The sequence below is a fragment of the Sinocyclocheilus rhinocerous genome, unplaced genomic scaffold (assembly GCF_001515625.1).
Source record: "Sinocyclocheilus rhinocerous isolate Xijiao unplaced genomic scaffold, SAMN03320098_v1.1 scaffold166, whole genome shotgun sequence".
Taxonomy (NCBI): domain Eukaryota; kingdom Metazoa; phylum Chordata; class Actinopteri; order Cypriniformes; family Cyprinidae; genus Sinocyclocheilus; species Sinocyclocheilus rhinocerous.
Genome location: NW_015633186.1, coordinates 2,833,798 through 2,845,225, shown reverse-complemented (window position 1 = coordinate 2,845,225; position 11,428 = coordinate 2,833,798). Strand labels below are relative to the sequence as shown.

General features: G+C 39.8%; 1 protein-coding gene across 1 annotated transcript in view; it reads left to right on the top strand.

Moving 5' to 3' along the window:
- Positions 1 to 11,428, top strand: part of LOC107743726 (unconventional myosin-XVIIIa-like) — a 106,500-nt gene that overhangs the window by 32,749 nt on the left and 62,323 nt on the right. The window contains exons 3-4 of the mRNA XM_016557117.1: positions 9,267 to 9,354; positions 9,795 to 9,901. Coding sequence (XP_016412603.1) covers positions 9,267 to 9,354; positions 9,795 to 9,901 — 195 coding nt within the window. The remainder of the gene's footprint in view (positions 1 to 9,266; positions 9,355 to 9,794; positions 9,902 to 11,428) is intronic.

Here is an 11,428-nt window from a genome sequence, read left to right as displayed (position 1 = left end):
CTTCCCCGGCCCAGCCCATGACAGCAGCTTTGCCAGCATGGCATTCTCATCCCGCTTTTCCTTCTGGGAGCAAAAGGAAAGTGATACTCCATTCTCATCTTTCTGCACTGTGTGACATCAGCTAGGTGGTGTGCATGAAAATGCATCAATGCTTTCACTTTTACACCTATCTGTAGCAATGCACCGGGGGGCTGTGTGCACGGTTCATGAACACACAGCTGCTAACATCCTCTGGTTAGGGCATGTGTGTATGTGTTCTGAACAGATGAAAAACACAAATCGCTGTGTGAATATGACCAGTGTGATTCAATGTCATGGGAGAGTGTAGTTCGCCAGCTTTCTGCCATAGCTTTTTTGATTACATTTTGAAAAGCTGCCACTGGCTTGAACCCAGACGTAAACTGATGCTACTGCTTAAAATGTATAATTAGAAATGGCACTGTAAATTGGTGCCTTATTAGGTTTCAAAATTGTATATTTTTCTGCGTAACTTGGTCTTTAAAAATGCCCTGCATGAAATGTGTTGGATACTAGGGGTCGACCGATATGTGTTTTTCAGGGCAGATGCCGATACCGATTATTACAGATCAAGTAGACTTGTATGTGTAATAGCATAACCTCTCATAATTCCTCATTAATTTTTTCTGATGACTAAAACAACCTACAATAGTAGAGGTGACTATTCAGTTCATCATTTAATGCACATCAATGGATTAACTTTAAAAAATGTATATAATAAGTGTAAATAATTTAATTTTCTTCATAGCTATATTGTAGAAGTTGTTAAGAAGACTTCAACTATTTTCATGAAACTATAACACTAATAGCCTTTTACAGGCACATTTAGTTCAATAGCCTATTGAAATGTCTTAATGTCCAAGTATCGTACCAGAAGCTCAAAATGATTGTATTTGGAAGAAAATGATCGTACACTAGTCAAACGTACAGAATAGCTATTAATCTAGATTCTAGACCAACAACTTTTTGACACGACCTGCAAATTACCACAATAGATAAATAACTAGGCGTACGTAAGTGGGAAGGTCCAAACTCCACCTCTGAGTCGCAGTTATCAGAAGCCTGCGTGTTGCCAGATGTTGAGGGGGTCCGTTTGCGGTACAGATTTGATGCCGTCATGGACCGCAGCACTGCAACATAGTGCTCGTTTAAAAGCAGGGCATGGTGGACGTAGGATCCACAGCTAGATGAATTAGTATAGAAGAAGCCCTATGATTACAACGACCACCATTTGAAGTTTCACAAAATTCTGAAATCATCGTACATTATGGGATTTTTTTCATTATTGATCGTACAGAGGTCTAAATTATCGTACAAATACGATAATTATCATACGTCTGGCAACACGGTCACTGAAGCAGCTCCAGTTAGCAAGTGCTTTCGGAGTGAGAGTGAATTCCGCTTTGATTGGAGATTGCTTTAGGCCACAGGCTGCATCAGAGCCAAATAGCGCGTTTCAAAATTAAGTTATTTTATCGGCAAATTGGTTTTGAAAATGACCGATACCAATAATCATAAAAATACTTAATATCGGCCAGGCCGATAATCGGTCGACCCCTATTGGATACATCTGCATAATAACCTCAGCATAGACTTATTGTCCTAAATTAAATGCTAATGACCTTTTTACATGGACCTTTATAGATCAAAGAAGAGAACAAGCCAATCCCCAAGAGTTCAAAAGACAGTGTAAGTGCCCAGATATTCTGCATACTAACAAATGAAGTATTACTGCTCACAGAGAAAAGAGGAATTGCAAATTGAAAAGCACTCTGTCACACATATCTAATTAGATATTTTCAGTTATTATTTGCAGAACAATATGCTGTTAGCTCCAAGTTCACGTGTTTTGACACAGGATGCAGAATTGTTTTCACAGAAAGCCTGTTTCAGTGGCTGCTTCAACAGTATACCACTTTGAGAATGAGTATTTAAGAATAGCCAATTATTTCCCGGTAGATTTATGAAAGCATCTTTTATTTAACGCATATGGACCATTGATTTCTCACTTTTACACCTGCTACATGGTAATTTGCCTGTAAATGGTGTTATCTTGGCATGAAGACGGAGACAGTTTGTTCGATTATTTGTTGTTCTGTTGATTGACGTGCAGCTGTTGCACTCCACCAGCTGTGCTTTGTCTGAACGGGAGGTTGGTGGTTAAATTAAGAGCCTGAATAAACAAACTTACTACATTTCAGTAAACCACCTTAATCAAAGTTCTGACTCAGTATCTCAGCATGATTTGAAGTGTTAAGGCCCTTGCACACTGAGTCCGAATTTTTCGTATGCATTTTTTCGTATTCGTCATCCTTTCCTATCAAAATGCATGCTACGGATGCGAAAACGCAGAAAATCTAACCTGATCCTAAATTTTTTATGACTGACGAAGTGTTTAAACATGATTGACACAACGTGAGGTCGTATTTATTTTTTAATGTGCAAAAATTTCGGATGAAAATTTCAGACTCGGTGTGCAATGACCTTTAGAGTGGATATTTTTTTGGACAACAGCCTGAATCTATAATTTGCATTCTCTTTTAATAATAGGCATTTGTTACAATTTAAAGAGTCAAGATTTCAGTAAAAAGCAGGGTGTTTATATTGAGTTAAAAAAACTTAGGCATCAGTGAGCTATGTGCAAAACCTGCTGATAGATAGACATTGTTTATACGGTATGTCTCATAATCCACTGACAGAATCTACTGAATATGTGTGTAGGAGTGAAGAGACAGCGTGGTAGGGAGCTAGACGGGGTGTACTTTCAGTCTGAGTGTACAAATGCATGCTTGGAAAGGTGCTCCATGCAGAAATTTTAAGTGCAAAAGTCACTGAAGTGTATTTATGCGATAGTTCACCTCCTCTGCTCTCTCTCTTCTCTCATGCATACAAACTTCTGTATAATATGTCAACAGAAACCAGTATTCTAATCTACTTCCCTTTCACCTAGTTAATTGTGTTTGGTAGCCAAATGGTTTTGTTTTGCTTTGTCTTTTAGTGAGAAGGTACAATATTTACAGCCTTTACTATTGAAAGGCAGCCATCTGAATAGGTTTCGTTTCCTAAAAAAGTTCTGAGATATTTTTACTGAGTGGCCCCAGTCATAGAACAGTAAATGAAGCAGGAATATGTGCATAGGAACCAACATAAAGAAGACCGCATTGCATGATGTGCTGGTTGAGGAAATAATTGAAAACAACAGAGTTTTGAGATATGTAATTGTGTAATTTAAAATTCTTTTCAATGATCTTTCCATTCTGACTTTTCTACATCTACCGTACCTGCTGGGTGAGTAGTCTGACAGCGATGGCAGCCTGAGTAGCCGCTCCCAGTCAGTGCCCAGCCTGGAGCCTGGCAGAGGCCTGGTGCGTGCCAAAAGTCCTCAGCCTGTTCGGGACACACCCACAGAGATCCAGTCCCAACCTCAATTCAGGCGAGTCAAAAGCCCCTCACCCAACAGAGACAAGATGACAACCAGAAAGTTCTCTGAAGTGCCAAAGATGCCGGCGCGCTTCAAAAGCCCTGAGCCTCCCCAAGCTCCCTTGAGTCCTGAACCTTTACAGAATGGAGAAAGCAAAATAAATTATACTCTCAATGGCAGTGTTAAGACTACTGCTAGTGCTAGTCAACCAGAGCTCACAGAGGACTTGCAGGGTGGGACCCATAAGAAGGTGGTAAAGGTGGTACGCAGAGTGGTTAGGAGAGTTGTTCCTGCTGAAGAAGACACGGCAACAGCCCCTGCAGCCATGTCCCCAGAACCACCTAAACCAGCTTTAGAACCACCGAAACCTGAACCAGCATCTGGTCAAAAAATAGTAAAGATGCCGGTGTTCTCCTTCAAACATGATTCCATAAAGAAGGAGGAAAGAGATGATATCTCTGCTGGACTGACTAGTTTAATGACACGAGGCAGGACCAGGGAACCTCGTCCACGCATCCGCAAGGATGAGCCTCTTGAAAAAGAGGATGTGAAACCTGTAGGGAAATCTCAAGGGAAAGAAATTTCTGGATCAGCACAAGATAAAACTGTGCCGAAAGTAGAGGCCTCCCAGATGCCAAAACAAGAGCCACAGACTTCAGCATCTGCTGCTACCTTGACGACCCCAAAACCCAAGCCACTGTCTCCCCCGTCTGAATTTGTTCCTACATCGAAACCCTTAGGATTTGTCCCCACCTCAAAACCATCTACTCTTTCCCCTCCAGCAGGCTTTATTCCTGTTTCAAAACCTTCTCCTGTAACTCCTGCTGGATTTGTTCCAACAGCTCCTATTGTTTCTCCACCTTCAGCTCCTATTTTAGATCCCAAAACATTGCCTGTTATCCCCAGTTCTACACCTGCTGGTCCTAAATCAGCTGCTACCTCTGCTCCAACTGCTCCTGGTAAAACCAACACCCTTAACCCCCCAACCCCCAAAACAGATCCATTTGCCCCTCCATCAGGGTTCATTCCCACCAATAAACAGATGCCTACGAAGAAACCAGAGGTATTGATCACACTGTTTACTTGGCTGCATGGATTGCTGTTTTTCACTTAACTGTGTGAGGAGTGCACTAATGTGAATGGCGTGTACTACTAGTATTAAGATGAACCACTTTATAGTCTGTATGTAGTCTGTATTTTCTTTTTTCCTAAACATTTTCTTTGCTTGTATCCTAGTGGTTTGTAGCTCTCGGAAGTGGGCTTTTGGTTGTTTGACAGCACCCTTCTCTTAGGCTTCTAACTCTGTATCTGAGTTGCCTTTCTAGTCTCTTTACATTTAACAGGGCTGTGTTTCCCAAAAGCCACCAATGGAGCTACGATCAACTTAAGCTTATGATGCTTTTGGGAAACACAGCCCAGATCAGCCCACAACTTGTGGTTCCTGAATGTTGTTACTGGAAAACCAACTTTAGTGTGCAGATCTTGCAAATTAATGAGGTTGAAGACCGTTAGTAAACTAAGCCACTTCAGAGACCCACAGAGCCATTTACTAGTTTTGATTAGACAAGATTAGGAGCAACATACATCTGTGTGGACACTTTTGTAAGATCATGGACAATAGATTTTATGGATTGGATACTGGGTTTGTCGCAAAAAGCATATAGTGTTGTGAATGCTGGATGGTTGATTTGGAGTAGTTTGGTTCTAGTATTTCAGATCAGAAGAAACTAATTTGTAATTGGTTGCATGGTTACTAAGTTCAGTGTTCAGTCCCTTAAACAATACGTTTCTGACTTTGTGTGTGGTTTGGACATAATATTTGAAGGTGAAGACGGCCGTACGTATGCCACCAAGTCAAGCAGGGAGACCTTCTCCTGGGAGAATTTCTAAACCCTCTCTACCAACCTTGTCTAAAAAGGTGTGTGTGTGTGTGTTTTATTAAGATCACACTCTGCAGCAGTTAGATGATATGCTGGCTCAGCTCTGCAGGAAGGGAATGTAGCATGGCTAACATACACACTCGTGACTTTGCTTTCAGTCAAGTTCTGTGTAGAGCTTTTACAATTTATTCTTTTGAATAAATGAATGTTGGCTACTACATAACATTACTCAATAACAAAGCTATGTGCATAGTCTGAGTTAGACTCACCTCTTCTTGGTGGTCTGACCTATAGGAGAGTCCGCCACTGAGTCCCACAGAAGAAGCACAGAGACGGCTGGAGAGGATCTTCGCTGCACCTGTAATGCCTGTCCATTCCTCCTCTTCCTCTTGTCTTCATTTCTGCTTCCTCATCTTTTTCATCTGACTCACTCACTCTCTCTGATGCTAAAATGTGCTTTATCTCTACTGTTTTACATGGCTCTGACTGCACTGGCTGTAGACCTATAAATAAAGCATTTTAAAGCTTGATAGCTGAGTGAATAGTCATGGGGAAAGAGTTTAATACACTATATTGTTAATGAGGACAAGGGATTTTAAGGACATTAATGTGAGCAGAGCAACTACATAATGCCTTTGCATCAAATGGTTACGAACTCAGTCTCTTTATAAAAAGGTTATGGCTTTATTCAAAACTATAAAACTATAGTGAACCTGCCTACCTAGACACCGTAATGGCAGTTCCATAAATCTCTTAAAAATAGCTTTAGGCAAAGTTTTAAACAAGCTAGCCTAAGACAAAACTCAACTCAACTCAACTTCAACTCAAACTCAACTTATTTATTTGTGTAGGTTTCCCCCACAAAGTTTCAAAATGGCAGCCAGTTTGAGGGAAACTCTGTTTACACCAAACATTTAATTCTGAAAAGCATTCAGAAATGTTCTTTCTCATAAAAAAATTCTAAAAATCTTATTTAAAAACTATTTTACCCAACTTTTTATTTAAGCTATGTTTGTTTGTTAGTGTAGCATATTGTTAGCTTAGCAACAAATGGTAATGCCACGCTACAGTACTGTTTTTGTGTGTGTGTTATTTGTATGTCGTGTTTAAGAGACCATTACCACAGAGGGTTTCAATTCAATATTTTTTGCCTATGTAGAGAGTAAACAACAAGGCAGCTCACTTGGTTTTGGAATAGGGCTTGTATTGTATTCTGTATTATGGGCTGCTCTGCTTACGAGACCAACAAATAGGTGTTTTCCCCTCTTTGAAATCGCTCAAACTTCTGCTCTGATGTCTACCCTGTTAAAAAACCCCAACATATGCTGGTTAGGTATGTTTTGAAGCATGGCAGCTGGTTTGAGCTGAGCTGTCCTGAGCTGGTTATATAAGCTGGTTATGAGCTGGTTTAAGCTGGTCATGTGCTTGTCCTAAGCTGGTCCTAAGCAACTAGCTCCTGGACCAGGAGCTCATAACCAGGACCAGCTTATAACTAGCTCAGGGCCAGCGTAAACCAGCTCATGACCAACCAAGAACCAGCTTAAACCAGCTGCCATGCTTCAAAACATACCTAACCAGCATATGTTGGGTTTTTTTAACAGGGTACTGAGCTTAGTTGTCATTGTAGTTTTTTTGATAAGTCTCTTAAACCCCATGTATCTGTTTTTATAGTCCATTTTGTCCTTCCTATATCACCATCTCATGCACTTTCAGCTTTTGCTATGTGGTGCAGTACAACGTTATTATCTAGCAAACAGTTTTTCATTGGTTCAGGCATGCCCATCTCACCTCCATGTGCCTGCTGTCCCTTCATCTGTGGATACATGTCTCATCTCTACCTTTCTCTGTCATCCACCGCTGTCTCTGTGGCTGTGATTGTTTGGCTGGCTGGTCTAGCTGGAACCTGTGGCCAGTGCCTCTGCGTCGTCTCAGGTACAGGGCCCCTCTGGGGACGGCTCTTCTCCCACTTCGCCCCTCCATGGCTTGGCCGGAGTGTGCGCTCGCGTGGCCTGTTGGAGTGTAAGCTCTCTGTTCCCCTTTCTAACCGACCCCCACCCTCATACATGGCTATATATGCTTTTGTGCTTGTGTTATCAACCTAAAATAGATGCTTACATTTTTATTAAGACAAATATGTTGTCGGTTTAGCTAACTGAACTTGATTTATTTATATATCATACAGTATCTTTGATAAAAGGATTGCCTGCTTGTTTATTGTGTATGAGTGATCATTTTAAACCAGTGTTGATGCAGTGCATGTTGACTCGGGGTTAGATGTAACTGCATGAAACCTTCAGTGTGAGAATGAATTGGCTTCTGCTGCCCCACTGATCAGCTTATAAGTGAATAGCAGTGGATATGCTCTTTAATTGGTGAAGACTTTGATTTATGAATATCCCTGTTGTCTCCTCATGCCCCAGGCTCTGAATATTACCTCATCTATGCATTACCTCATATCACCAACATAGTGTCTATATATATATCCTTGTATCACCTTTCTGTGTTAACCATGCTATTGTTAGCATAAATCGTGTTATGTTCAGAGATGTTTATATCTTTATTTTAATATAGTCACATACACCATTGTGACTTTTAACAAAAATGTAGCTGTAAAAACATGGGAAAATCTCTTGAAAAATGCCATGTTTGACCAAGGAAATAAAAAATATATAACGTGTAAATGTATGTATATAATATACATAATCGTTAAAAGTAATACAAATTAAAATATTATTTGTCTTTTTTTATTAAATATAACCTTGTCTTGTTAAATATGACCTGCTCTTGACAGGTTTCATGAGATTCTCCCTGCTAAATGTTTATTTTCCGAAGGGTGACCATAGTGCCTTACGCTGATATGTCACATGATCAATAACCCTTTTTATTCACAGGATGCTTTAGATGCTCTTTGTGTGGAGCTGAGGCAGGCTATTAAACTGATGAATGACTGTGTTTGAGAGGTTTGCATGTTATAACGTGTTATGATGTCTAATGCTGCTCTTGCCCCCTCATGCCGACCTGCCATCTCACAGGGACAGGTGGAGGAGGATCCCGTGGCAATCCTAAAGGCAGACCATGCTGCTGCCGCCCATCCTAAGGTCTGCTTTCTGCTTTGTGTGCACCGTAGTTGCATTATCCCACCCTTGACCTGTCGTGTCAAACTTGCCTTTGTGTTGTGGAGTTTTGTGCTCGCACCCATCTCATTTCATTGACAACAACCCTTGCCGTAGAGCCATGATTGAGAGAGACACTCAGAGATAGCAAAACGGACAATCTGGGCTCATCTAACATTTAATTAGCATTGGATTGTTGTTAACTGTGCTGTAGTGTTTTCTACCCTTCCTTCACATGTGCCACTGTACTTGTAGAGTGTACCGGTTTATCTACAATAATAACATCATATACTAACCAAACACCAGAGGAGAGAAGCTTGTGAACTGGAACACAATCAATGGATCACTGATATACTATCTCTCACTGTCAGCCCATCACAGCAGTTCACAGGGTTCATGTTCAAACCAGTGTGTGTAGGTCAAGCATGAGTGCAGTAGAATCAGACATGCCCAGACAACCAGAACATCTAGCTTGTAATCTGACCCCGTCCATCATTTGACGCCCGAGTTGGCTTCATCTACACCTGCCATTAAACTCTTCCCATCTTGCATGACAGCCCAAAGAATTTTAAGGTCATTTCCCACTGTAGACATTGGGAAACTGTTTTTTTGGACTGATCTGGGACCTCTTTGTACTCTAATTGTTATTCTGTCAGCAGAGGTCTCAGATCAGGGTAAAAAGACCATTTTTGTCATTAAATGATAACAGTCTTTGATAAGTGTGGACAAATGAATGCATGGAGTGGATTTGAAGCATATCAGTGATGTTCCTGTTCAAAAGACCTGTGTAAAGCCATAAATAATGAGTTTGACTGATGTTTCTCTCCTTCACAGGTGAAAACAGAAGAGCAGATAGCTGCAGAGCAAGCATGGTACGGTTCGGAGAAAGTGTGGCTGGTCCACAAGAATGGATTCTCTCTGGGTTAGTACGAAAGCCATGCAAAATGAACTCGGAGTATTATTTTAAATTGAAGACAACAGGAAATGGCATTTTCTACTCGTTTAACTTCCATAATTTGAAATATTCCTATGTGAAAATAGAATATTGAGCTAGAGTGGAAGAGAAAGTCATTTCAGAGGCGGAGAACATTATTGCATTTTGATGAAAGATTATGGAAAAATGTTCTTCCTTAGAATAGTGTGCACTGATGTTTCACACACAACACAAGGGACATTTATTAAGAAAGAAAATGGGGTCGATTTTGATTTTATGCCATTTGTAACTTAATATGAGTTTCATTACTATTACAATAAGGAGCGCTTTAAGGCACTAGAATTTTAGAAGTCTGTTTTAATTTTGTTTGATGTTGTGTGCAATCAGAAATAAAAAATATTCACAGTGTTCTCTGGTGTTCTTTACAGCCACTGTGGTGAAGACAGAGACTGGCAGTCTACCAGAGGGGAAAGTGAAAATCAAACTGGAGCATGATGGGACAGTACTGGACGTGGATGAGGATGACATAGAGAAGGTCAGTTGTCCAGGCTGATTAGGTGCGTTTCAGTATGCACAAATAAGAGAATTTATTCATAGTCCAAATGAAAAATTATATTTTCTAAATGCATGTTACAGAATATTTTGAACAATCTATGTGTTTCATTTTAAGAAAGTTTTTGACCTCCGAATGTTTAATCATTGTCATAACTGAACCCTCCGGTGACATGCAGGACTTCTCCATTCATTTAGTCCTCTTAAAGCTTGCCCCTGCATATTATTGTGACTTAATGCTTTCATTTTTTTTATTAAATTGAAAATAGAATTTTTATCTTTAACTACATGTTGCTTTATGAACAACCATTTAATAATGCAAACCTTAAAGGGATATCATCCTCATGTCGTTCCAAACCCGTAAGACCTTCATTCATATTCGGAACACAAATTAAGATATTTTTGATGAAATCCGAGAGCTTTGTGACCCTGCATAGACAGCAACTACCACGTTCAAGGCCAAGAAAGGTAGTAAGGACTAGAGCCCGACCGATATGGGTTTTTTGGGGCCGATACCGATACTAGGGAGTAAAAAAAGGCCGATATCGGTATATCGGCTGATATTCTTTGTGTATATTATAGTACAGTACCAGTCAAAAGTTTGGACACTTTCCCATTCGTGTGTCCAAACATTTGACTGGTACTATATATATACAGTATATACATAAACAGAATATATATACATAAACATATTTTTTGCAATGATCACTCAAATTTGGTGATCAAACACTTATAATGACGTGACAAAGATATGTAATGATGGAGGCAGGGCATTTAACACTTTAAAACTTTCTAAAATTAGGAAAGATAATTATATAAGAATCGAGGGGTTTAATACAAGTCTTCTGAAGAGACATGATCACATTACATGGTAAACAGATTTAAATTCAGCTTTTATTCACATATAAACATTGATCAGTAGAAGTTCAACGGTACTTGCATGAGAACAAGCTTCTCTCGCGTCAAGCAAGCAGGCTTGACATTCCGTTTATTAAAACTGAATGCTGTAATCATTGTCCGCTGATCAGTGTTTATATGTGCACAAAAGCATAAATTATATCTGTTCATATAAAGTGACTGTCTCTTCAGAAGACTTAGATTAAACAGCTCGATTCAAATGGATTTATTGTATGATCTTTTGAATGAAGATTTGGGAATAGACCAGGGGTGGCGAACTCCGGTCCTGGAGAGCTGCAGCCCTGCAGTGTTCAGCTGCAACCCTAATTAATGGAGGGTAAGAAATCTCTCCGATTTCACTAAAAATATCTTCATTTGTGTTCCAGAGATGAATGAAAGTCTTATGGGTTTGGAACAAGTAAAAGAGGGAGAGTAAATGATCACAGATTATTCATATTTGGGTGAACTATCCCTTTAAGAAACATCAGTGCTCTTCTAAATGTGACACACTGACACAATGAAGAAACACAAAAACAACAAACTCACCTGAACTTACAGTATAATATTAAAATATATTCTGTCTCAAAAACTACACAGTTTAGAAACACACACA